A 27,678-nucleotide genomic window follows, 5' to 3' on the forward strand; every position below is an offset into this window, starting at 1 on the left:
CCTGTATCTATCAACATCTTGAAGACACATTTAGAAGAGAAATAGCTTACAAATTCACTTATATGTGGAACACTAAACATATATTTAAAAAGCAAATAAGTAAAAAAAAAAAAATGAGGAAAACAAATGATACAAAAACAAACACATATTCTCAGAGAACAGAGCAGTTGACATCAGAGGGTAGCAGCAAGTGGACAGCCAATGAGTAAAATAGGTCCACAGAATGGTAACAACAACAAAAAAAAATTTTTGGTGCTAAGCAATTTTATGATATGCTGGAGCTGAAATATATTGTTACACACATGAAACTTGTCTAATATTGTGACCAGTGATAACCTAGAAAAGAATAATTAAATTAAAATTTAAAGTATCTGTGTCCCATCACTTAAACCACATCAATACGTAATAATATCTGGTTTACTGTCCCATTTCTCTGATGGACAGGCTGAATGCCAAATTTCTTTTTCATATAATAGTAAGTTTATTCAAGTCAACAGCACTAAGCAGGTGTATCAAATAATGTCAAAATGGACAAGTAAGTGAACTCCAAATTTACATAAAACAACCTTAAATCCTCTACTCTGCTGCACCCCAGCTGGGTTGGTCCCTAACCCTAACCCCTGTTGATCAGTAGATGTTCAGAATGGCAGATGCTGGACACTCTTGAGTCCATTTGAAAGTGGTTGAGGAGGACCAGTGGGAAATTTCACTTTCCTACTGCCTTTGATTCTGCTCTGAGGTCGCATGACCTTAATGAGGTTTTTCTTAACCCAATCAAGGTTATTTATCAACTTTTGACCCTTTCATGTCTTGTAGACACATCTAGAAGAGAAATACCTTGTGAATCCACATATATGGAACACTAAAAACAAAGAAAAAGAACACATACAGTAAAAAATATTAAAGACAGTCAATGGCACAAAAACAAATCCATATATTCACAGAACAGAGCAGTTGATAGCAGACAGTAGCAGCAGAGGGATGGCTGATGGCTCCTCTGTCCATGGGATTCTCAGGCAAGGATACAGCAGTGGTGTGCCATGCCCTCCTCCAGGGGATATTCCCTACCCAGGGATCAAACCTAGGTCTTCTGCATTGCAGGTGGATTTTTTACCATCTGAGCCACCAGGGAAGCCCCGAAATAGGTCAACAGGATGGTAAAAGTAAAACCTCTACTTTCTTGGTGTTGATCAGTTTTATAGCATACTAAAACTGAAATATAATCCTACGCAAGTAAAACATGTAATATTGTAACCCAATCATACCCTAGAAAAATAATTAGTTTAAAATTTTAAATTATCCATGCCTCAGTGCATAAAGCCACATCTATGCATATTTTGTCTATGTCCAGGTTCTCTGGGGAATACACTGAACACCAAAACAAATTTAAAAAAAAAAAAAACAACCTGAAATCCAGCTGGGTACCTCCCATCTGTCAGTAGATGCTCAGAATGGTAGGTCCTGGACACCCTCCACTGGAGGAGATACAGCCTCGGAGGTGGCTGAGGGCCAGTGGGGAGAATTCCCTTTCTTAGCTGCCTTTTTTACTGCCTCTGTGGTCCTGTGACCTTGTTAAGATTTCTCCTGGCCAATTAAAGTCATGTATCAGCTTGTTTCATCTGTGCCTGAAAACAAACTAGGAGAATCTTGATAGGAACAATAGGAACACACCTGATCCCAGTGGGTATCTGGGAAGACTCCCTGGAAATTTCAGTTCAATGTAGGTATGTATCAAAGGATAACTTTCCAAGTCCTGCAGACAAGTGGGGACATCTGCTTTGTGACAGTATTTCTTTCTTTCTTTGGAAAAAGACATTGCACTAGTTATTTTCAAAACTGACTTGTGTTAAGGCTGATAGTTTGGGGCATTTTATATTCCTGCAGCTTTATTCCATGAGCTTATGTGGTAGTAACAAGGCTGGGTTCCTGTTTAGTGAGAATGCTGGGTGCATAATTCAGTAATCAGCTAAGTAAGACAGACAGTATGATCATGGAAGGAAGTTTTCATCCACTTGGCTCAATTCAGAGGTTTGGGGGCAAAGTAACAAAGAGATTTCTGAGGTCTAGGAGGGAAGAGATGTCTGTTTCTTGAGCCCCGGGTGGTTTCTCTCTGCGGACATAGGTTGAAGGGCTCAAATAATGTAAGACCAGATGTCTCTGAGACTCCCCCAGGACCTTGCATGAGCAGGGTCAACATTCTGGGAAACCTGACCAGTGGAGCTGAAGATCAGAGCTGTGTCACCCCCAGGGCCTGAATGGGGTACATGGGGATAGAGGGACATTGGAATGAGTGGAGTTGAGTTGTGTACAAAGAGCTGTGGAGAAAGAGGGAACTCAGAGAATGGGGCTGAGTCTCTGCCCACTTTCCCAGAGTGTAAACCTGTGTCCCTTGTTTATAGGGGCTCAAAGAAATCAAACAGCAACTCTGAGCTTCTTTAGCCATGGACTTTATTGTTTGAATATTTGCAATTATTATTCTATACACAAATGTTAATTTCTTACAAAACTCTGTATTCCATATTGCTAGGTCACTTCACTCTTCATTTTATGTCACATTTCCATCAAGAACTATTTCCCCAAATCACCATCTGCCTGATTGTGTGTTGTTGTTGTTCAGTTGCTAAGTTGTGTACGACTCTGCGATGCCAGACACTAGTCCACCAGGCTCATCTGTCCATGAGATTTTCCAGGCAAGAATACTGGAGTGGGTTGCCATTTCCTTCTCCAGGGTTTCTTCCTGGAACCAGGATCGAACCTGTGTCTCCTGCATTCACAGGCAGATTCTTTACCATTGAGCCACTTGGGAAGCCTGATTGTGTGTTACAGTTTTCTTTCAGGGGTTCCCCCTCCCATACATGATCATTTTTTTCTGATGTGAAATCTAGCTGTAGCTCCACTGTGGTTTTTAGGATTGCTATATCCTCAGTGTGAGAATTTCACATTAACTGAAAAATAAGTAATCACTGAAGACTTCTCTTCCTTCTTCCTTCATGACACTGAGGGTGTGTTATATAGGCTGAGCACAGGTGAACCCGTGGGCTGGCTCTATGGAGAAAGAATTTCTCATAACTTTCCATGAAATCAATTCTCAAGGATGAATTATTTAGAAGTATGCTTTGATGTTGCTCAACATACTTTGGTGTTTCTCAAGTCTTAATCTTTGTTCTTATTTTAGTGCTTATTTTCACTGAGTTGCTTGTGCACATCAAGCCTGGGGCTCACCTGAATATATGTTAAGAGTGATTATAGCCCCAGTGACTCTCCACATTGAGTGTGTGTGTGTATTAGTTGCTCAGTCATGTCCAACTCTTTGTGACTGCATGGACTGTAGCCCACCAGGCTCCTCTGTCCATGGAATTCTCCAAGCAAGAATCCTAGAACGGATTGCTGTTTCTTTCTCCAGGCCACATGGAGCAGCCTCATACTGAACAATTAATCGTGAAAGAAGAACTAGGGTTGCTTATCCTCTCCTCACATACTCTAGGGTCTATAAAGTTGGAAGATGCTGCTGAAAACACTCATATTGTGTTTACAGAGTGAGTTCTGCTAAGTTACCTGAGGTCAGGCAATTGACTAAAGGCATAGACAGCGCACATATAGGTCCACTTCCACAGGTGATGCCTGTCTGGACTGTGGATGGAGTATGACGCCTGTAGGAGCCTCCATGTTGATTAAGTCACCTCAGGTTAGAACATCTATGGAGGGCCCTTCTGCTTTTCTCTCCTGTGCTGGGTTCCCTCGTGTTGTCTAAGGGAAAAAGCAGGAGCAAAGTGTTCTCCACCGAGCTGACACTCATAGGGCTGCTCTCTGCTCTGGGTTCTCTCATGTTCTCTCAGTTTATTACATTTACTGAAGGCCTTCTTACACACATGGCAAACATGCTTTCACTCCTGTGTGGATTTTCTTGTGCATACAAAGCCCAGAACTATAATGGAAGAACTTCCCACACTCAAGACATAGGTATGGTTTCTCTCCAGTGTGAATTTTATTGTGTGAATTAAGGTCCCTTCTTTGAGGAAAGGCTTTTCCACACTGATGACACTCATAGGGCTTCTCTCCTGTGTGAGTTCTCTCATGTCCTTTCAAGGAGGAATTTCGATTGAAGACTTTCCCACACAGTTGGCATTTGAATGGCTTCTCTCCAGTGTGAATCATGCTGTGTCTCTTGAGGCTGGCACATCTACTAAAGACTTTACAACACTGATGACATTTATAAGTCTTCTCTTCTGTGTGACTTTCCTCATGTTGTTTCAAGGAGATATTTTGATTGAAAGCCTTCCCACACAGTTGACATTTGAATGGTTTCTCTCCAGTGTGACTCTCCTTGTGTCTTATGAGCTTAGAGCAATGACTAAAGACTTTTTCACACTGATGACATTCATAGCCATCCTCTCCTCTGTGAGTTTTCTCATGTTCTTTCAAGGAGAATCTTCCATTGATGATTTTTCCACACAGTCGACATTCAAATGGTTTCTTTCCAGTGTGAATCCTCTTGTGTTTGCTGAGGCTACTACACCTACTAAAGGCTTTTCCACATAGAGGACATTTATAGGGCTTCTCTCCTGTATGAGTTCTCTTATGGTCTTTCAAGGAGCAACTTTGACTGAAGACTTTCCCACAGAGTTGACATTTGAATGGTTTCTCTCCAGTGTGAATCTTCTTGTGGCTGCTGAGGTTAGAGTAATTTCTAAAGGCTTTTCCACATAGAGGACATTCACAGGGCTTCTCTCCTGTATGAATTCTCTCATGCTCTTTCAAAAAGAATCTTTGATTGAAGACTTTGCCACAGTGTTGACATTTGAATGGTTTCTCTACAGTGTGAATCATCTTGTGTTGTCTGAGTCTAAAGCAATTACTAAAGACTTTTCCACACAGAGCACATTGACATGATTTACCTCTAGTGTGAATGTGACCCTGTCTATTAAGGAATGACCCTTGACTAAGTGATTTTTCACACTGTTTGCTGACATTATGTTTCCTTCTTAAGGGAACTGTTGAATATTGAGGTGAAGATTGAGGAGTAAATTCATCACTCAGATCAGTACATCCAGCAGAATTCCCTTGCGAGTGAGAAACCTGCTTTGGAGAAGGAGATATGAGACTGTTACTGGTTTGCCCGAGACCAGGCAGACATTCATTTGTCTGCATGTTCACCATAGAGCATCAGCTGGTAAGTTTCCTGTTAAAATGTCTCCAGTGTTAGATGTAAACATGTGTTGTGCTACTCCCCTGCAGGCACAAACTTTTGCTTTTATAGTTTCCTACCTCAGATATCAGATTAATTTTGAAGATGAGCAATGTTTGTATAACTGGCTTTTTCCCCTTAATTCACTGGTTGTGGTTTTGAGCTCATATTGATTCTTAACTGATTTCAGACTACCCCAAATTTTTTTCAAAAAGAGCTCAATCTCAAATTACACATAGGCAATGGTTCTCAATTGCCAACTTATCTCACTGCCAGGTCTTTAATTTGGATGACTGGGGTTCCCACCCATGAAACTTACCATTGCCATGGCAGGGGATATGTGTTTCCTGTAGACACTTGGCATGAGTATAATTTCTTGTTGTCTAAGGGGTCTTTCACTGCCTAAATAAATGGAAAAAATATAGATTTTAGAATGGCATTCAGTCAGTCAGTCAGTTCAGTCGCTCAGTTGTGTCCAACTATTTGCAACCCCATGAATCGCAGCACGGCAGGCCTCCCTGTCCATCACCAACTCCCGGAGTTCACTCAGACTCATGTCCATCGAGTCAGTGACTCCATCCAGCCATCTCATCCTCTGTTGTCCCCTTCTCCTCCTGCCCCCAATCCCTCCCAGCATCAGAGTCTTTTGCAATGAGTCAACTCTTCACATGAGGTGACCAAAGTACTGGAGTTTCTGCTTTAGCATCATTAGGAAAATAGAAATATAGATAAATACCAAGTCCTCCATGTGAGTATGTTTCAAAAATAGGCACTCACATGGAGAAACTGTGTATATAACAAAGAAATACTCAAGGTAGTAGAATACTTTAAAAGTCATTGTCTATTAGACAAAACCAGGATTAAAATATAAAAATGTAGTGTGGGGAAGAGATAGTGTGTCAGAAAATGATGGAAAAAAACATTAAATGAGAGGATCAGGACAGGAATCACTATGTGTAAGTTTAAGTGCAGCAAGTCCACAAGTATTTAAAGAAAAGAAAGTGGCAGGAAGACACATGATTTGGGATAACAGGTGCACAAAATGGTAAAAATGTGAGGAATATGCCCCAGTGTCCTCACTTCCATTTAGGATAGATCACTCATGTCTCATGGAGAAGGCAATGGCACCCCACTTCAGTACTCTTGCTTGGAAAATCCCATGGATGGAGGAGCCTGGTAGGCTGCAGTCCATGGGGTCGTGAAGAGTTGGACACGACTGAGCAACTTCACTTTCACTTTTCATTTTCATGCATTGGAGAAGGAAATGGCAACCCACTCCAGTGTTCTTGCCTGGAGAATCCCAGGGATGGGGGAGCCTGGTGGCTGCCGTCTATGGGGTCACACAGTCGGACACAACTGAAGTGACTTAGCAGTAGCAGCACTCATGTCTCAAAACCTTCAGTTCTGCTTCCAAGGACTTAGTCACTCAATGACCAGAACCTCTTTGCAGTGAAGCCCAGGCCCCTGATGTTCACCTGGTCTTTGACCTTGGAAGCCTCCTGCTGCTTTACTCCACAACTCTTTTCCCTGTTCCAGCTGGGAAATCACATCTGATTTGCTGATCTGATAGCCTGTTTGATTTAAAAAAAAAAAAAAAAGTGTGGATTTTAAGTCTGGCCTAATTATCTTTTGGTATGCTGAAGTCCAAGGTAAGGGTACTGAGGAAAATAAAGAGATAATTGAAGGTCAGTGCACGCAACAACATCTTTACTGGACAGAACAGTGAAGGTCCTTCAGCAGACCAGGAGGAAACCCAGAGCAGCAGCAAGAACAGTGAGGTTGTCTAAGGGATGATGCCCATGTACCAGTTCAGAGAGAGGACACAGAATCCTCAGTCTTTTGCAAATGGGAAAGATCAAAAGACTCTACAGTGGGCTGAATATGTCAAACAGGATCCAGTAATGATCCACCTTATAGGAAGAATCAAAATTATGTCATATACAGGACTCTGCTCTCAAGCCTTCAAAAAGTGATTCAGTTCAGTTCAGTTCAGTCGATCAGTTGTGTCCGACTCTTTGCAACCCCATGAATTGCAGCACACCAGGCCTCCCTGTCCATCACCAACTCCCAGAGTTCACCCAGACTCACGTCCACTGAGTCAGTGATGCCATCCAGCCATCTCATCCTCTGTCGTCCCCTTCTCCTCCTCCCCCAATCCCTCCCAACATCAGAGTCTTTTCCAATGAGTCAACTCTTCGCATGAGGTGGCCAAAGTACTGGAGTTTCAGCTTTAGCATCATTCCTTCCAAAGAAATCCCAGGGCTGATCTCCTTCAGAATGGACTGGTTGGATCTCCTTGCAGTCCAAGGGACGCCCAAGAGTCTTCTCCAACACCACACTTCAAAAGCGTCAATTCTTTGGCACTCAGCCTGCTTCACAGTCCAACTCTCACATCCATACATGACCACTGGAAAAACCATAGCCTTGACTAGATGGACCTTTGTTGGCAAAGGAATCTCTCTGCTTTTGAATATGCTATCTAGGTTGGTCATAACTTTCCTTCCAAGGAGTAAGCGTCTTTTAATTGCATGGCTGCAGTCACCATCTGCAGTGATTTTGGAGCCCAAAAAAATAAAGTCTGACACTGTTTCCACTGTTTCCCCATCTATTTCCCATGAACTGATGAGACCAGATGCCATGATCTTCATTTTCTGAATGTTGAGCTTTATAGGCCAACTTTTTCACTCTCCACTTTCACGTTCATCAAAAGGCTTTTGAGTTCCTCTTCACTTTCTGCCATAAGGGTGGTGTCATCTGCATATTTGAGGTTATTGATATTTCTCCCGGCAATCTTGATTCCAGCTTGTGTTTCTTCCAGCCCAGCGTTTCCCATGATGTACTCCGCATATAAGTTAAATAAGCAGGGTGACAATATACATACAGCCTTGACGTAGTCCTTTTCCTATTTGGAACCAGTCTGTTGTTCCATGTTCAGTTCTAACTGTTGCTTCCTGACCTGCATATAGATTTCTCAAAAGGCAGATCAGGTGGTCTGGTATTCCCATCTCTTTCAGAATTTTCCAGTTTATTGTGATCCACACAGTCAAAGGCTTTGGCATAGTCAATAAAGCAGAAATAGATGTTTTTCTGGAACTCTCTTGCTTTTTCCATGATCCAGCGGATGTTGGCAATTTGATCTCTGGTTCCTCTGCCTTTTCTAAAACCAGATTGAGCATCAGGAAGTTCACGGTTCACATATTGCTGAAGCCTGGCTTGGAGAATTTTGAGCATTACTTTACTAGCGTGTGAGATGAGTGCAAGATGGCAAGAATACACAGAAGAACTGAACAAAAAAGATCTTCACGACCCAGATAATCACGATGGTGTGATCACTGACCTAGAGCCAGACATCCTGGAATGTGAAGTCAAGTGGGCCTTAGAAAGCATCACTACGAACAAAGCTAGTGGAGGTGATGGAATTCCAGTTGAGCTCTTTCAAATTCTGAAAGATGATGCTGTGAAAGTGCTGCACTCAATATGCCAGCAAATTTGGAAAACTCAGCAGTGGCCACAGGACTGGAAAAGGTCAGTTTTCATTCCAATCCCAAAGAAAGGCAATGCCAAAAAATGCTCAAACTACCGCACAAGAAGTGATTGGAACAGAATAATTATTTGTAAAATATCAAATCCTTTTACTTATGCATTAAAATATCCACTGAATCCCCAGTTCTGTTCTGACTCTAGAGACTGAGTAGCAACAAAGATGAAACCTTGCCAATAAAACCTTTCAGTGTGGTGATGAAAAGTGTCCCATAAAGAAACATCTTCCTTTTAAGTGGTCATGAAGAATATCAGAGAATGAGGAAACAGTTGCAGTGGGATACAAGGAAGCTGTTTTAAATGCTTGTTCAGCGAATGAATGAATGCAATGGACACAGATGCATGTACATCTGTGTTGACAGACTCACCTACAGAGACCAGATGATGGATAGTTTCCATCATCACATTTCTGAACAGGTTTTTCTGGGACTTGTCTAGCAGGCTCCACTCTTCCTGGGTGAAGTCAACAGCTACATCTTCAAATGTCACCAATTCCTAAAACATCAGGGATATTCCGATTTAGACAGAGCAGCCTCTACTGCTATGAAGGTTCAGCTGAGGAAGGATGGGGACTGGGTGGATGATGATCATGTTCCATGTGGGGTTCCCCTGGTTCCCTGCAGCACTGAGCTGGTGTCTGCCTTTCAGGTACATTCATGGACACCTATACACTCAAGAATCCTTATTTTACAGAAATATCACATGAAGTGTGTTTTAGTGTAATTTGGAAGTTTTTCAATAACCTTGTAATTAGGACTTCTAGACAGGTGATTATGAAATATTCACTTGAAAATGTATAATTAAGTTTCTCTTTTTTATTAACTGGACACATTTCCAACAAGACAAACAATAACCATGATGAACTACTTTTAAACCATGGCTATTGGTTTAAATTATGTCCCTTGGTGCTTCCCTGGTGGCTCAGAAGGTAAATTATGTCCCTAAGGGAACTTTTGATTCTCCAAATAGAAACTGTTTTCATAACTTGTTATGATGTTGAATCGCCCAATATATTGTGGTATGAACTGTTTCTGGCCTAGCAAACCTATGTTAAATACAAAACATTATTCTACTAATCATGCAAATGTCAGAGAATCATGAAGAGCTGTCTACAGTGTTCTCAGAACCGAACAGTGTTCATAAAGAACTCATACAGAATACCAGGAGATGTCTCTCTCAGCACTGTGGGACTCAGGTGTTCAGAACACACTCTGAGGTCAGACAGTTCAGGGGCATGAGTCATGGACTCTTGGGCTGGAGTGAAGGACAGACTGAGACTGGCTATTCCTGTGGTGGGAGGACTCCCACTCTCAGCATTCTCAGGGACCTTGACCTTAGTTATCCCTATTTCTCTTGTAATCTAACATTGCCTGTATGGTGAAGGATGAAAGGAGCCTAGTTATTGGCTTGTTTTCTCCAGTTTTTAAAAAATCTATACAAAAGCCTAGTTTAACTCTATCTACTCTAGTCTTTCTCTTTTCTTTGCAGACAATACTCTTCCCTACACATTCCTTCCAGACTTCCCTGGTGGCTCAGTGGTAAAGAACCTAACAGTGCAGAAGACTCAGGTATGACCACTGTGTCAGGAAGATCCCTGGAGAAGGAAATAGCAGTCCATTTCAGTATCCTTGCCTGGGAAATCCCATGGACAAAGGAGTCTGGTGGGCTACAATTCATGGGGTTGCAGAGTCGGATAAAACTGAGCAATTAAACAGTAACAATAGCACATTCGTTTCAGTTCTCAAATATGAGTACAAGTCAGACATCTTGGAATGTGTAGTCAAGTGGGCCTTAGAAAGCATCACTACGAACAAAGCTAGTGGAGGTGATGGAATTCCAGTTGAGCTATATCAAATCCTAAAAGATGAGGCTGTGAAAGTGCTGCACTCAATATGTCAGCAAATTTGGAAAACTCAGCAGTGGTCACAGGACTGGAAAAGGTCAGTTTTCATTCCAATCCCAAAAAAAAGCAATGCCAAAGAATGCTCAAACTACTACTGCACAATTGCACTCATCTCACATGCTAGCAAAGTAATGCTTAAAATTCTCCAAGCCAGGCTTCAACAGTATGTGAACCATGAACTTCCAGATGTTCAAGCTGGATTTAGAAAAGGCAGAGGAACCAAATATCAAATTGCCAACATCCACTGGATCACTGAAAAATCAAGAGAGTTCGAAAAACATCTACTTCTGCTTTATTGACTATGCCAAAGTCCTTGACTATGTGGATCACAATAAACTGTGGAAAATTCTGAAAGAGATGGGAATACCAGACCACCTGATCTGCCTCTTGAGAAACCTGTATGCAGGTCAGGAAGCAACAGTTAGAACTGGACATGGAAAAACAGCCCGGTTCCAAATAGGAAAAGGAGTACATCAAGGCTGTATATTGTCACCCTACTTATTTAACTTATATGCAGAGTACATCATGAGAAACGCTGGGCTGGAGGAAGCACAAGCTGGAATCAAGATTGCCGGGAGAAGTATCAATAACCTCAGATATGCAGATGACACCACCCTTATGGCAGAAAGTGAAGAACTAAAGAGCCTCTTGATGAAAGTGAAAGTGGAGAGTGAAAAAGTTGGCTTAAAGCTCAACATTCAGAAAACGAAGATCATGGCATCTGGTCCTATCACTTCATGGCAAATATATGGGGAAACAGTGTCAGACTTTATTTTTTGGGGCTCCAAATTCACTGCAGATGGTGATTGCAGCCATGAAATTAAAAGACGCTTGCTCCTTGGAAAAAAAGTTATGACCAAACTAGATAGCATATTAAAAAGCAGAGACATTACTTTGCCAACAAAGGTCCATCTAGTCAAGGCTATGGTTTTTCCAGTGGTCATCTATGGATGTGAGAGTTGGACTATAAAGGAAGCTGAGCACCGAAGAATTGATGCTTTTGAAGTATGATGTTGGGTAAGACTCTTGAGAGTCCCTTGGACTGCAAGGAGATCCAACCAGTCCATCCTAAAGGAAATCAGTCCTGAATATTCATTAGAAGGACTGATGCTGAAGCTGAAACTCCAATACTTTGGGCACCTGATGCAAAGAACTGACTCATTTGAAAAGACCCTGATGCTTGGCAAGATTGAAGTCAGGAGGAGAAGGGGATGACAGAGGATGAGATGGCTGGATGGCATCACAGACTCAATGGACATGTTTGAGTAAACTCTGGTAGTTGGTGATAGACAGGGCGGCCTGGTGTGCTGCAGTCCATGGGCTCCCAGAGTCAGACATGACTGAACAGAACTGAAAATGTGTGATTTGGGGAAAGAATGCTAATGATAGTTTGTTGACTTTTTCAGTAATTTTCAATAGTGCATATGTACTGAGTAGAGGTTAAAAACTGAAAAAAAGTAAAATGATTCTCTTTTAGTCCCAAAACTGAAAGACAGGAACCTTCTGTTCCTGTCAACACTGAACAGCTTCACATCAGGTGGTATAACACTAGATTAGCTACACTCAGGGCTGTAACCTCTGACTCTCCAGGGCTTGTGATGTCTTCTCCTCACTGATCTCTACTACTTGCCATTACTGCTCCTAAGCCCCTCATGTCCAAAAATAGCCAACAAATTAATCTTTCGCCAATCAGGACAAGGGTTGAATAAGTAAAAAGAAATTTTATTATCTCTTCTGTAAACACACAAGATTAGTGCAAGCTCTCATAAATTTGTTTACTGTAAAGAATGAGATTAGTTTATTATTATTGATATACCTGACCAATGATAACTATCCCAGAGTCCTGGACAAAGGTAATTTGAGCTCAGATATTTGAACCCTGCCTGCTTGTGCTTGGAACATAGAAGCCAGTGTGGAAACCTTGTCCATCGAATGGCACTTGGGGTGTAATTTCAGGAGGAGGCATCACTACTTACCAGGGGCTCCATCTTCAACAGTTCAGTCACCAGGAGCCTTTCTCACGATTTCACTCACAACCAATCCAAGCACGAGGCAGGTCAATCTGAGGATGAAGAAGAAGCCTTGAGACTCCAGACTTCCAGACCCATCAGAATTCAAGCCCCAACCTTCACCTGGACATGACCCCCAGCCCCTCAAACCAAAATAAGTGATGCACCCTAAGAATCTTCTCTGCAGGATCACAGGTAAGATGGCAATAGCCGTTGTGAAATGAAAATATCTCCTGCCATATTAATAAACAAGAAATGTCACAGCCATCAGTAATTTCTGGCCTCCATATGTGAATAGTTCAGTTCAGTTCAGTCACTCAGTTGTGTCCGACTCTTTGCAACCCCATGAATCACAGCACACCAGGCCTCCCTGTCCATCACCAACTCCCAGAGTTCACTCAGACTCACGTCCATCGAGTCAGTGATGCCATCCAGCCATCTCATCCTCTGTCGTCCCCTTCTCCTCCTGCCCCCAATCCCTCCCAGCATCAGAGTCTTTTCCAATGAGTCAACTCTTCACATGAGGTGGCCAAAGTACTGGAGTTTCAGCTTTAGCATCATTCCTTCCAAAGAAATCCCAGGGCTGATATCCTTCAGAATGGACTGGTTGGATCTCCTTGCAGTCCAAGGGACTCTCAAGAGTCTTCTCCAACACCACACTTCAAAAGCATCAATTCTTCAGCGCTCAGCCTTCTTCACAGTCCAACTCTCACATGCATACACGACCACTGGAAAAACCATAGCCTTAACTAGACAGACCTTTGTTGGCAAAGTAGTATCTCTGCTTTTGAATATGCTATCTAGGTTGGTCATAACTTTCCTTCCAAGGAGTAAGCGTCTTTTAATTTCATGGCTGCAGTCACCATCTGCAGTGATTTTGGAGCCCCAAAAAATAAAGTCTGACACTGTTTCCACTGTTTCCCCATCTATTTCCCATGAAGTGATGGGACCGGATGCCATGATCTTCGTTTTCTGAATGTTGAGCTTTAAGCCAACTTTTTCACTCTCCATTTTCACCTTCATCAAGAGGCTTTTGAGTTCCTCTTCAATTTCTGCCATAAGGGTGGTGTCATCTGCATATCTGAGGTTATTGATATTTCCCCCAGCAATCTTGATTCCAGCTTGTGCTTCTTCCAGTCCAGCGTTTCTCATGATGTACTCTGCATATAAGTTAAATAAGCAGGGTGACAATATACAGCCTGGACGTACTCCTTTTCCTATTTGGAACCAGTCTGTTGTTCCATGTCCAGTTCTAACTGTTGCTTCCTGACCTGCATACAGGTTTCTCAAGAGACAGATCAGGTGGTCTGGTATTCCCATCTCTTTCAGAATTTTCACAGTTTATTGTGATCCACACAGTCAAAGGCTTTGGCATAGTCAATAAAGCAGAAATAGATGTTTTTCTGGAACTCTCTTGCTTTTTCCATGATCCAGTGGATGTTGGCAATTGGATCTCTGGTTCCTCTGCCTTTTCTAAAACCAGCTTGAACATCAGGAAGTTCACGGTTCACATATTGCTGAAGCCTGCTTGGAGAATTTTGAGCATTACTTTACTAGCATGTGAGATGAGTGCAATTGTGCGGTAGTTTGAGCATTTTTTAGCATTGCCTTTCTTTGGGATTGGAATGAAAACTGACCTTTTCCAGTCCTGTGGCCACTGCTGAGTTTTCCAAATTTGCTGGCATATTGAGTGCAGCACTTTCACAGCATCATCTTTCAGAATTTGAAAGAGCTCAACTGGAATTCCATCACCTCCACTAGCTTTGTTCGTAGTGATGCTTTCTAAGGCCCACTTGACTTCACATTCCAGGATGTCTGGCTCTAGGTCAGTGTTCACACCATCGTGATTATCTGGGTTGTGAAGATCTTTTTTGTACAGTTCTTCTGTGTATTCTTGCCACCTCTTCTTAATCTCTTCTGCTTCTGTTAGGTCCATACCATTTCTGTCCTTTATCGAGCCCATCTTTGCATGAAATGTTCCCTTGGTATCTCTAATTTTCTTGAAGAGATCTCTAGACTTTTCCTCTATTTCTTTGCATTGATCACTAAGGAAGGCTTTCTTATCTCTTGAATAAGAGCTCTCTAAATTCCAATCAAGCAGATGCTGCCACCCCACCACGTTCCTCCCTCCACCCACTCCCTGCCAAGCCATGGTGATTACTGAGAAGCTGGGGAAATACAGGCAGCAAGATGAACAAGGAAACAGGATTAGCCCCAGGGAGCTGAAGTGCATATGAAGGCAAAGAATTCAGTGAGGCCAGAGGCTTGCATCTTCCCGTACACAGAGTGCTAAATTTCTAATTTGATACCTGATTTTTGATGTTCAGAGTGCCTGCTCCCTTTGTTAAAAACTTTATATAGCCTGACTTCCCCTCTGGCTTCCTTGGAGCAATCTCTCAGAACTAACTGAGGCACTGGCTCTTAGGCTGCAGTCCTCATTTGCCCCAAATAAAACTTAACTTGCAACTCTCAAGTTGTGCATATTTTTAAATCGACAATGCCATAGGCTGCTGAACATAGAAAACTCAAGGCTTATCTTGTCTTATTTGTAAGATGTCTGTAGTTTGACCTTCTTTATTAGCATCCACAGTGTCGACTACAAAATACAGTCATAACCTGAAAGTAGAGAGTTATTGTATTTCGTGGCAATGTTTAGGACTCTGAGCCCGGAGACAGCATCTCAGTAGTTCTGAGAAAACTGCTCCAAGGAGGCAGGAGGGGAAGTCAGACTATATACAAATTTTGTAACAAAGGGAGCAGGCAGGCTAAAGGGACTGAAGAACTCCCAGTGCTGGGATGCTCATCCCAGATCAGGTGAAGGTCCTTGTTGATATGTCAATCCAAGTGTTAATTTCCAGATTAGGCCTATTGATAAATAATAAAAGATTCTCTGGATCCCTTATTTTCTAACCTAATAGGATCCAGAGATATTTCCCTTGTTGCCTATTACCATACCTAGAATCACACTATTACAATTATTCTATATTATAAATGTGATCTATTTCTTCAAGATGTTTAGCTATCATTAATTTGGCAGGAGGCCTGGTTATACATCATGTAATACAAAAGACAACAATCATAAAACAGGTTATAAGTAATACTGTTAATAATGTGATGAAAGTTACAAATAGGGATTTAAGCCGTGAGCTTTCAGAATCAAACCATCTTCCTAAAACATCACCCATTAGAGGATTCATGTGGTTTGTAAACAAAACACTCAGTTTGAATTATAGCACAGGTGCCCCCTTGAGATGCTGTAAGGATATTAAAGGCCGTATCATTTTGTAAGACAGCTTTTCTTATCATAGAAACCTCAGAATTTAGTAGGCTAATAGACTGGTTGCATTAATTATTGAATGCCTTGAAAGGCTTCAATGTGAGAAATAACAATTTCCAATCCTACGGAAGGTGCCAAAATAGCTGCTAAGTGGTCATACCCATGAAATATACATCTCTTGGCCCATTGGGCTCATATTGATGGTAAATTTAGAGTCACATCTAAGTTTGTACATAAGTGCCCAAGGGAATCCTAAAACAGATGTTTCTAGCCAGCCTGTTGGAGGCCAGGGACATAGATTGGACCCACAAAGCCATGGAGTCCTGTTAGGTGCCAGCCAGTATATTTCTGGTCTTCTGACCTAATCTGTTCCATATCAGTCATTGTCTTTAAGAAGAATGGTACACTGGCAGTTTTCACGACACCCAGCCTAATTTTCTAGTGCTGTTAGGTTGATTATCTTTGATATGATTAAATTGTTCCCAGCATAGGGGGACCTTTAGGCTTAGATGACCATAGTCTGGTGTTAGCTAGATAAATTCATCCCAAAACTGAGGAAGTGTCCCTCCTAATAGTCTAGAGTTTACCTAGCCCCTAAGAGAGAATTCGTGTTTATGGCTATGGTTAGAATAAGTATGTTTGATTGGTCAAGTGAGTGGGTCCCATCTAGTGATATTAGCTGTAGCCCAAACAGAATTATAATTCCTTTATTCTAAAATAAACTTTCTAAGAGTCGTAAACCAATGAGAGCCTTGGAGGGAAGAAAGCCACCAAGGTAAACCAGAGGTACTGGATCCTGGTAATTAACCACAACAACTCAACTATTTGATTGATTTCTAAAATTTGCATAAGATTGTGCCCATGATAGAAAAACATGTGATTCATGTGTAAGAGTCCAAGAAACTAAGAATAAAACTTACAATCATATGGGTCAGGCCAACATCTTGGATCAGCTGTCTACTTCTGATGGTGTCTTCTTCTTCTCCTGGGCTTTGCTGTTTCCTTATTGTCAGAGTATCACTTTAATGTGAGTTTGAAGCCAGCAGTTCTCCCTACAGACGAGTCTGGTGCAAGAACCCTTTTTAGGTGGAAAATACGAATCCAAGAGTCAATTCCCTTCCATTTCACTGCACATGAGCTAGTCAAAAGAACCGGATAAGAGCCCTTCCATCTAGTTTGGAGGGAGTCCTTTAAATGATGTCTTTTTTCCCATGCATAATCTCCTGGTTGGGCTTCCCAGATGGCGCTAGTGGTAAAGAACCTGACTGCCAATGCAGGAGACATAAGAGATATGGGTTTGATTCCTGGGTTAGGAAGATCCCCTGGAGGAGGGAATGGCAACCCACTCCAGTATTCTTGCCTGGAGAATCCCATGGAGAGAGGAGCCAGCAGGCTACAATCCATGGGGTTGCAAAGAGTCGGACATAACTGAAGCGACTTAATCTCCTGGTTAATCTCTCATAGGACATCTGATCTTCCTTTGAGGATAGATTACTGTAATAAGCTTCAGAAACAAGTTTAGAATGACTTGTCAATACTTTGATTAAACCCTTAAAATAATATATCTCCCTAAGTAATATAGGATCATAATCTTTCCTTCAGTCTCATCGGTCTCCCTGTAACAGTCTCAAAGGGAAACAAATGATGTTTGTCAGAGAAGATCTGAGGTTGAGGAGAACCAATGGAAGAGCTTTAGGCTGAGAAGGAATAAACATCCATCATTTTAGCCATCTGAGTTTTAGTTTAATTGTTCCATTTGTCCTTTCCACTAGCCCAGAAGACTGGGGGTGACAGGTACAATGGAAATGTTGCGTAATCGGCCAACTTTTACACATTTCCTTAACAATTTGTCCAGTAAAATGGGTTCTTTGGTCACTGTGTAGTGCAGAGGGGATTCCCCAGATGGGAATCACTCTTTCTAAAAGCAGCTTCCCTACTGATTGTGCCTTGGCCCTTCTGCATGGTTGAAGATTTGAGTACAATGTAGTTGGGAAACTTGGATATTTCTGCAACATATAACATTTTAGTATAATCACTAAAATTATGAATAATAACATTGTATCAGGACATGTCAGATGTTAGAGATATTTGGAGTATCTGTATTAATGATATTTACCTATACATCACAATCTCAAGTTTACTTTCCATCACTTGACAGTGTTTTTGAATTAAAAATACCAAATAAAAAACTTAGCCTAATATTTATCTCTGAGATTCCTCAGAGATGTTTCTTTGAAGTATCCATCCCAGAGTCAGCTGGAAGCTAAAAAGCTTAGTTAGGTTTTGATATTTGGGAAGTTTATTAGAAATATCAAAAGGATTTTAAAACACAGGATCATAGGTCACTGAAAAAATACCTATCCATTTAATCAAGGTCACAAAGAAGATAAATATAAAACATTTAAGGGCACAGAAACTCACACAATCTTTTATTAGGAGGAGTACTTATCACAGACAGAAATAAAAATTCCAGTCTTGCATTAGCTCACTTAAGAAAGTCCATTTACTTAGTTAACTTCAATCTAAATTCAAGTTAATCCTGACTAGGAATAAAACTTTTTCCCCAGGTTCCACTTTTTGTATCCAGCCTTTCATTTTTCAACTAAATAAAATTAACTAGCTCATTCTTTTTCTTTAACTAAAATGTAGTTTCATTGCTCATATCTTCTTTATTGGAAACACATTTTATTTCCTACTGTATTCTGAAAAGTTACTTTATTATTTCCAACAGCTTTAATTACATGTTTAAATTAGAATCCTCAGCTCTTAAAACCTTGATTTTAGTAAAATTAAGAAGTAAGCATTATGCAGTCTTTACATTGGCATTTTATAAATTGATGAGCTTACACATAGTGATAATTTAAAAACTAAAACATTTGTTTTCCTATAGAGAACATCTTAGGTGGTATCAAAATTTTCATTAATATTCTCAAATACTTTTAATTTTTTTTTTAATTTAGTAATTGATGTCTTGTACATCAGTGTTCAGTCACTTCAGTCATGTCCAACTCTGTGCAACCCTATGGACTGTAGCCTGCCAGTCTCCTCTGTCCATGGGATTCTCCAAGGCAAGAGTACTAGAGAGGTTTGCCATGCCCTCCTTCAGGGGATCTTCCCAACGCAGGGATCAAGCCAGTGGAGTCTCCTGCATCTTCTGCACTGCAGGCAGATTCTTTACCAATGAGCTGCTCCCCTAACCCCAGAAGTCCCAATTGATATCTCAGTATCTTTTAAATAAACTTCCACCACTAAGCTTAAATTGGCCCAGCTTTAGAATCTTAAGTTACAAAACATCTGGAAAGATCATTTTAAATAGACATTTCTACTTTATGATTACTTTAAAGCTTTTATCCTAAAGTTTTTAATCTCATTTACATTTATGTGAAGTTTCATCATGTCCAGTTATTTTCTTGCAAGAGATTAGTAAGGTCTTATTTATTAAACCTAGGTATAATAAAGTATAATAGTTAATTTTGATGACTATTAATGACATCTATATTAATTTAGATCCACAAACTTAAACACTAATATCAGGTATCAACTTAATATTGAATATTTCCCAGTTCATGTGAGCCTGAAAGCCATCTTGGCCAGTTTTCTTTAAATGTAAGAGTTTATTAATATTAAATAGATCTCTTCATAAATCCAATTCTAATAAGATCTTTTAGAATTAAAAATATCTCATATGTATTATGTGTACACAGACAAACAAACTAGAGATCTCATGGTTTTAATAAAGTTTAGATATGAACCAAGTATTACAATATTAATATAAACTTACTAGTTAACAAACAGCTGGAGTACCTTAAAGTTGCTTTCTCAGATGAGTAAGGCTTACTATCTGTAAGTTTTGGCTGAACTAACAGTCTCATCAGTTTAGATTTAAAACTGCCACTTTTTTCCCTTGGCTTGGTCTTGTAGGTCTTGCCTTTTTAACTGGGCTTAGTCTAGGTCCTTGCGGCTTCCCTGGTGTCTCAGACGGTAAAGCATTCACCTGCAATTCGAGAGACCTGGGTTCGATCCTCGGGTTGGGAAGATCCGCTGGAGGGCATGGCAACCCACTCCAGTATTCTTGCCTGGAGAACCCCCATGGACTGAGAAGCCCGGCAGGCAATGGTCCATGGGGTCACAAAGAGTTCCTTGGGGTCACAAAGAGTTCCTTGGGGTCACAAAGAGTCAGACATGACTGAGCAACTAAGCACAGCACTAGGCCCTTGCCGCTTGTATTCATTTTCTGGATTAAACATTTGAGAGAGAAAGGCAGTTGTTTAGTTTTTTAAAGAATTGTTTTGTCACCCTAAAGTTACTAAAATCAGTGGCAAGATTTTTATCAAACTGAAATGTAATTAACGAAGGTCTATGGAGGGAGTGGGTGCAGGAGGAGAAGGGGATGACAGAGGATGAGATGGCTGGATGGCCTCATCGACTCGATGGACGTGAGTCTGGGTGAACTCTGGGAGTTGGTGATGGACAGGGAGGCCTGGCGTGCTGCGGTTCATGGGGTTGCAAAGAGTCGGACACGACTGAGCAACTGAACTAAACTGAACTGATGCTCTGTAACTTTAGAGTTTTAATTTATCACATTATCAAAGGTTTGTATAAGGCATTTAGCAAATGCCTTTCTGAGTTTACAAATTAAACCAAAGCAAAATCACTATTTTTATTTTATTAACACTTGCATGTTAGTTCCCAATTTAGTTATTTTGTATGACTCAAGTAACTATTGGTTTCCTCAGTACATTTAGTTATTATTTCCTTAGTGGCAATCTATATGCCTTGTTTACCCCACAATATTAATTAAATAAGAGCTGTAACCACCTTATATAAAGCCCACTTAAATGTACTCATTTATATACCTTTTTACCTAGATTCCACCAACTTCTGTATCTTTAGCTTCCATAAGGATCCAATCAACAAGCTTTGGTCTTAGGGGAGAGTTTAGAAGGCTTCTTCTTTTTGTTCCCTATTTTACCTACTTTTACATAAAAGGCTCTGGAATCCCCAGAGTCAAGTAAGTCAGGCCATTTAGCTTAACTGTCCCAAAATAACTGTTAAGCTATCTCAGTGTAAATTTTTCTAGCCCCTTAAATACATAACTTAAAACTGGGGTAAATAGAACAGACTTGTTTAGCTTTTAATGTTGGGGACGAGTAGGGGGTCCCCCTTGGCTCATTAACTTTAGGTAGTGTAGTAATACCAAATCTTGTTTAATAATGTAAATGCCTATTTTATTTATCCCATTCTAAATAACCATCCAAAGAATTATTTATTCATTTGAGGTGAAAGTGAAAATCAATCAGTTGTGTCCGACTCTTTGTGATCCCATGGACTGTATAGTCCATGGAATTTTCCAGGCCAGAATACTGGAGGGGGTAGCCCTTCCCTTCTCCAGGGGATCTTCCCAACCCAGGGATTGAACCCAGGTCTCCCGCATTGCAGGCGGATTCTTTACCAACTAAGCCACAAGGGAAATAACCCCCTTTATAAAGAAAAAAAAAAATTTTTTTATTTCATTGAAATAATAGCTAGACCTCTTCCCACCCCCACCCCCCCCCACCCAGTTTTTTGTTGATAGTCTTAATTGCTCTTATTAACATCTGTAGACCCCATTGAGAAGGTCTCAATGAAGCTTCCTAAACCAGTTTTTCTTGTTCAAAAAAGTTCTTTGGTTAATTTGACTTTTGTTTTATAGGTACCAACAAAACAGTTGTTTACAATGAGAACACTCTAGATTAAATAATTTGTTAGTTTCTCTAATTTCCAAAGGATCCATCATCTGGCCACCAATAAATTATATCTTCATAGAGATGTAAGTGATTAATGCAAAAAACTATTCATTGAGTGGAAAAGCTGGCTTAAAACTCAACATTCAAAAAACTAAAATCATGGCATCTGGTGCCATCACTTCATGGCACATAGATGGAGTAACAATGGAAACAGTGACAGACTTTATTTTCTTGGGCTCCAAAATCACTGCAGATGGTGACTGCAGCCATGAAATTAAAAGATGCTTGCTTCTTAGAGGAAAAGCTATGACCAACCTAGACAGCATATTAAAAGCAGAGACAAACATAGACAAAGGTCTGTCTAGTCAAAGCTATGGTTCTCCAGTAGTCATGTACAGATGTGAGAGCTGTACTATTAAAGAAAGCTAAATGCCAAAGAATTGATGCTTTTGAACTGTGGTGTTGGAGGAGACCTTGAGAGTCCCTTGGACAGCAAGGAGATTAAAAAAAAAAGTCAATCCAAAAGGAAATCAGTCCTGAATGTTCATTGGAAGGATTGATGCTGAAGCTCCAATACTTTGGCCACTTGATGTGAAGAACTGACTCATTGGAAAAGACCCTGATGCTGCGAAAGATTGAGGACAGGAGGAAAAGGGGCCAACAGAGGACGAGGTCGTTGGGTGGCATCACCGACTCAATGGACATGAATTTGAGCAAGCTCCGGGAAATGGTGAAGGACAGGAAAGCCTGGTGTGCTACAGTCCATGGGGTTGCAAAGAGTTGGACACGACTGAGTAACTGAACGACTGAGCGACTGAACAGCAACAACAAAAATGCAAAAAGATCTCTTATAGGCCTAACGTGAACAAACAAATACACAAAAGAACCACCTACGAAGATCAGATAGGACATTTACAATTCAAAGACACAGAGAAATCTGAGCTTCCCCCAGAAGGTCTTGCTTAAGGTTTTACCAAGCCAGCTTTTATTTTTTAACTGTGTGCGCATTAAAGAGCCCCCACAATATTTAGGACAAGATTTAATGTCTCCAATTAACTAGGTACTTGCAAGTATGAGTTCCGTTCTTATGTCTTTCTACAATGGAACCACCTTTTACGGCTCTCAACTAAGCCCCAAGTATTACTGAATTTCTTTCCGTCGAGCCCCCTGCCCCCAGCACCTTTCCATTAGGTGGGTAATCACCTGTTGTTGTTGTTTTTTTTTCCCCCAAAATGGCCCTCACCCAGTGGGAATTTCTTGATATCCTTCAACCAAGCCCCACTCAGTATCTAGACCATGAGTGGGTATGCCCAGGATATTCCATCCACGCCCTGTCCCGGTATCTTTCCCACTGGAAGGGGGCAGATAACCTGCTCCACCACCAAATAAAACTCAGAATCTCAACCAGTATGAGAGATTTGAGAACCAGAAGAGACTTACGCAAATTCATCTGTACTTCCTAGGAGGTGGACGGGTGCAAGGGGCCACTGCCGGTACCAAAGCTTCTGTTCCTCATGGAGTTTCAGGCGAAGGAGGGAAGCCCATTCTGGGTCACTTCATTGGTCACCCAACTGTCAACTAAAAAATATGCACAACTTGAGATTGCAAGTTTCTTTGGGGCAAAATGAGTACTGCAGCCCAGGAGACAGCACCCCAGTTAGTTCTGAGAGACGGACTGCTCCAAGGGGGCAGGAAGGGAAGTCAGGCCATACACAAATTTGTAAGGAAGGGAGCAGGCAGTTGGAATATCAAAGACCAGGTATCAAATTAAGGAATTTAGCACTCTGTGTATGGGAAGATACAAGCCTCGGGCTCCTTGAATTCATTCTATTCATATGCACCTAAGCTATCTGGGGCCAATCCGGTTTCCTTAAGGTGTGGCAGATGGCTGCCTCTTGTATACTCCCAGCTCCTTAGCAATCACCACGGGGGTTAGCAGCTTCTGTTGGATCTCAATTTTGTGAGCCCTCATTCACATTTAAAGGCCAGATAGCAATGATGGCTGTGACATTTCTTGTTTATTGATATGGCAGGAGATATTTTCATTTCACAGTGTCCAGAATTACTCAATGTCCTCCTTGATTCAAAACCTAGGACAGCAATCAATCCCCTTGCTATGTCGCTTTAGTTTGTGTCTGACTCTTTGTGACCCCGTAGACTGTAGCCTACCAGGCTCTTCTGTCCATGGGATTTCCCAGGCAAGAACACTGGAGTGGGGTTGCCATTTCCTTCTCTAGGGGATCAGCCCGACTCAGGGATCTAACCCGTGTCTCCTCCAATGGCAGGCAGATTCTTTACTGCTGAACCACCAGGAAGCTCCTGCAGAAACGCTTCCAGTACCCAGGACAATTCAGCATGCCTTAGGGACCCCTGAGAAATACTATGTAGCAATTGGATTAGCCAGAGCACAAGAGAGTGTCCAAGAAGGGAAGGAAGATCTAGAAAAACGAAATCTGACTTGGCTATGGATTATGTTTTGTTTTGACTTCAAGGCAAATTCAGAGTGAAATGAACTGTTATTTTTCACTCTCGGGATTTTTACTCTATACAAAGATAAGACTATGTACATTCCTATTTGGTATTCAAGAAGCCCCCAGGTATATGCAACAGGGCATCCTAATGAGCAGAAAGGACCCAGGTACCAGGAATCCCTGTGCTGCATCCATCTCCCAAGCATCAAAACATCAGAGAAGGTCCATATTTATTAATGTTTTAAGATAATTAAATATCTCAAGAGGTTTATTTAATCCTCAGATGCTTATTGTAAAATATCTATCTCAAGACATGGAATAAATAAAACGAAGAAAACCGCTAGATGCAAGCCATAAGAGGAAATTAATTCAGAGAACCAGGAAATTAAGTATTTACAGCAACAAAAAAGTATAAAAACATAAGATACGGATCAAGGTGTGAATAGAACTTTCCAGGGTGTAGGAAATGGTCTGTATCCACATTACAAGAGAGTAACTGCCCCACACATGGTTATGTAACACTTGAAATTTAAGTAACACTAGAGAGGTGGTGAAGTATAGCTATTTCACTTAATTAATTTAAATTTTATAGCCACTTGTGGCTGCTTGCCGGGAGCCGGCATATTGCATATTGAGTGCATATTGCATATTGAGTGCAGCACTTTCCACAGCATCATCTTTCTGGATCTGGAATAGCTCAACTGGAATTCTATCACTGCCAGGAGCCAGCGTGAGGCACTCCGCCTGTGGCAAAGGTCATGAGGAAGGAGGCTCGGCATACGCAAAGGCAGGATCGAGCCTCAGGAGTCCCCCTGGAAATTCTCGAGCATCTACCCCCAAAACCAGAGTCTGCCTACTTTCTGCTTTGCGCTTTCACCTACACCTCTGACTTTACGGGGGGCTGTCCCCCACTACCTCTCTCTGAAAAAAGAGTTAGCTTACAGCTCCAGTTAATAATTCCTGGGTGTGACAGTGTTTCAACCTACAAACTTCTTTGGAAGTCCTCTAGCCTGCCTGAATAGGTTTTTCCGGCCACATGTGATTGTTCAGAGCCTCCCAACTGTGAGAGGCAGGAGATGTTCTAAACTGTCTAAACACAGATTCTTTTGAGTAGTTAAAAGATTGATTAGAAATTGTATTGGTGAAGGGTTTTTCACTTATTGAGCCAATGTTTGCTGCTAAGTCTCCATACTCCTTACCTACTGTGTCCTTGGCAGTGTATTGATTGATATAATGGGTGTATAGAAATGTAAGTAGTAGCCTCAATGTTTGTAATGTTGGACCCTTGAGTTAATTATTTTCTTGATTGAGCCCACCTCACCTTTGCCCTATAGGAATGCAGCTTTGTCCAATGCTTTTTTGGAGGCTGGTGCCTGACTTTGGAATAATCACCTTTAGAGAAAAATAAGTTTCTTAAAATGTTAACAGGCCTCCTGGCCAGAAGATGATGTAATTCACCTGAACTTTTGCATATGATAAGTTTGAAAGCCTGGCTTTGATTAGGACCAGGAACTGCTGTGCTTGCATGACTCCACCCCTTCCCCCATTATCCTCTATGCACAACTTTAGGTATAAAAACTACTTTGGAAAATAAAGTGCGGGCCTTGCTCACTGAAACTTGGTCTCCCCATGTCGCTCTCTCTCTCAAATTCTGGCTGAGTCTCCATCTGGAGCACGGAACCCGCCATGCTTGCTAATTATGCCTGGGCTTCTAAGATCCGACCGGGGAGGCCTCAGTGTCTCCTCTCCTTCGGCAGAACGGAAGGACGCCTGCGGCCTACGTAAGTGGTGCAAACTTCTTGTCTTGAAGTTTTATTGGTCTCCTGCGTAAACCAAGCTACTCAGCCTCTTTTCTCCACTGAATTTTCCTACTGAGCTATCCTCATTCTATTACTCTTTATATCTTTGATAAATATTTATAAATAAATAGGTCACCGACGCCATCCCCGCTTCAAATACCCTGGATCAGCCGGGGCTGGACCCGGCAGCTGCTAGTGACTGTGTTGTTGGGACTAAAAAGAAAAAGAGGGGAAAAAGGGGGGACACAAATACTTGGAGCCTTACAAGACCATATAGCTCAGTTGGTAAAGAATCCATCTGCAATGCAGGAGACCCCGGTTTGATTCCTGGGTTGGGAAGATCTCCTGGAGAAGGGATAGGCTACACACTCCAGTATTATTGGGCTTTCCTGGTGGCTCAGCTGGTAAAGAATCCACCTGCAATGCGGGAGACCTGGGTTCGATCCCTGGGTTGGGAAGATCCCCTGGAGAAGAGAAAGGCTACCCACTCCAATCTTCTGGGCTGGAGAATTCCATTGCCTATATAGGCCTTGGGGTCGCAAAGAGTTGGACACACGGAGCGACTTTTACTCACACCGAGCTTGGCTTCCCAGTGGCTCAGTGGTGAAGAATCTGCCTTCGATACAGGAGACAGTTTTGATCCCTGGGTTGGGAAGATCCCCTGGAGAAAGACATGGCAACCCATTCCAGTATTCTTGCCTGGGAAATTCCATGGACAGAGGAGTTTGGTGGGATACAGTCCACAGGGTCACAAAAGATTCAGACATGACTTAGTGACTAAATAATACCAAGGCCACCGTTGCAGAGCCCCGCACCAAGTGACTGACCTACCCGCATGGCAACCCTTGCCTTGAGGCCTCCTGCTCTAACCCAGTCAGCTCTCGGAGGCCATATTAGGTAAACAAACAAAACCTAACCAATTACCTAATGCCATCCTTCCAGCAGGAATTTTCTTTGTCTTGAGACTATAAAAATTGGTTACTAAGCCACAAAAAGCGTCTGTTCTCCCTGGCCAGACAGGAGGTCGGCAGGCTGTGCTCCCAGTGTCCTTACCTTTGCTTTGTGTTCTGAATAAACTCACTCCTTTCTGAAATACTCTGTGACTGGAAATTCTTTTCAAACCCACGCAGAGACCACAACAAAATAGTCAAAACTAGAATTATGAGGGTGATGGAATAAATTTTGGCACAATAACATTCAAAGACCATAAGAAACTGCTGTAATAAGACAAAAATCTAAAGACAGACAGGACTTAAGACAGTTTTAAGGGGATGAAGCCACCTCACAACTCACTGTTTGGAGAATTTACCAGAATTCAAAAATCAGAGGAGCTGGTGAAACCAAATCGATTCAGAGACAAGCCCGTTCCTCTTCCTCCAACTTCCTCCTAAACCATTCCTGTTCAGTTTCTCCTTCTCACAGCAAATGCCTCCTCTGTTTGACTTTTTCCTTTTACTGAAGCTCTAATCTGGCTACATTCCAGGGACACGCCCTAACTAGATTCTCATAGGGCTTCAGCCTGCGAGCCACACCCCATTCAACTGGATTGGATTTTCCAGACTAATATAATAAGCAAAGGTGAAAGGATATTGTGACGGGATTAGGAAAATCCATTCACCCTTCATTCATCCATAAATATTCTGAAAGTGAAAGTGAAAGTGAAGTCTCAAGGTCGTGTCAGACTCTTTGCGACCCCATGGACTGTAGCCTATCAGGCTCCTCAGTCCATGGAATTTTCCAGGCAAGAGTATTGGAGTGGGTTGCCATT

General features: G+C 41.6%; 1 protein-coding gene across 7 annotated transcripts; it reads right to left on the reverse strand.

The window, feature by feature from the left end:
- Positions 1-2,431: 2,431 nt before the first annotated feature.
- Positions 2,432-27,357, reverse strand: LOC102390187 (zinc finger protein OZF-like). 7 transcript variants are annotated; one of them, XM_044938764.1, is made up of 7 exons: positions 27,220-27,357; positions 23,081-23,218; positions 16,835-16,992; positions 12,605-12,690; positions 9,094-9,220; positions 5,505-5,587; positions 2,432-5,076 (listed from the first exon to the last, which is right to left on the reverse strand). In XM_044938764.1, exons 4-7 carry the CDS (start codon positions 12,614-12,616, stop codon positions 3,862-3,864), a joined length of 1,437 nt encoding a protein of 478 aa, XP_044794699.1. In that variant the 5' UTR covers positions 12,617-12,690; positions 16,835-16,992; positions 23,081-23,218; positions 27,220-27,357; the 3' UTR covers positions 2,432-3,861. The 7 variants fall into 7 exon arrangements, with proteins under 7 accessions (XP_044794699.1, XP_044794697.1, XP_044794719.1 ...); XM_044938762.1 differs by having other exon boundaries at positions 2,432-5,079; XM_044938784.1 differs by lacking the exons at positions 9,094-9,220; positions 12,605-12,690 and adding an exon at positions 6,661-6,756.
- Positions 27,358-27,678: the final 321 nt, after the last annotated feature.

This window comes from Bubalus bubalis, chromosome 1 (genome assembly GCF_019923935.1).
Source record: "Bubalus bubalis isolate 160015118507 breed Murrah chromosome 1, NDDB_SH_1, whole genome shotgun sequence".
NCBI classification, from domain to species: Eukaryota; Metazoa; Chordata; class Mammalia; order Artiodactyla; family Bovidae; genus Bubalus; species Bubalus bubalis.

Bases quoted from the DNA above. Each gene is read 5' to 3' on its own strand.
- LOC102390187 (XM_044938762.1), bottom strand. The intron at 5,588-9,093 runs GTGAGTCTGTCA...CCATTTATTTAG, and splicing joins CCATCATCTGGTCTCTGTAG to GCAGTGAAAGACCCCTTAGA. The intron at 5,080-5,504 runs GTAAGTTTCATG...CCTTCTCCAAAG, and splicing joins TATCCCCTGCCATGGCAATG to CAGGTTTCTCACTCGCAAGG.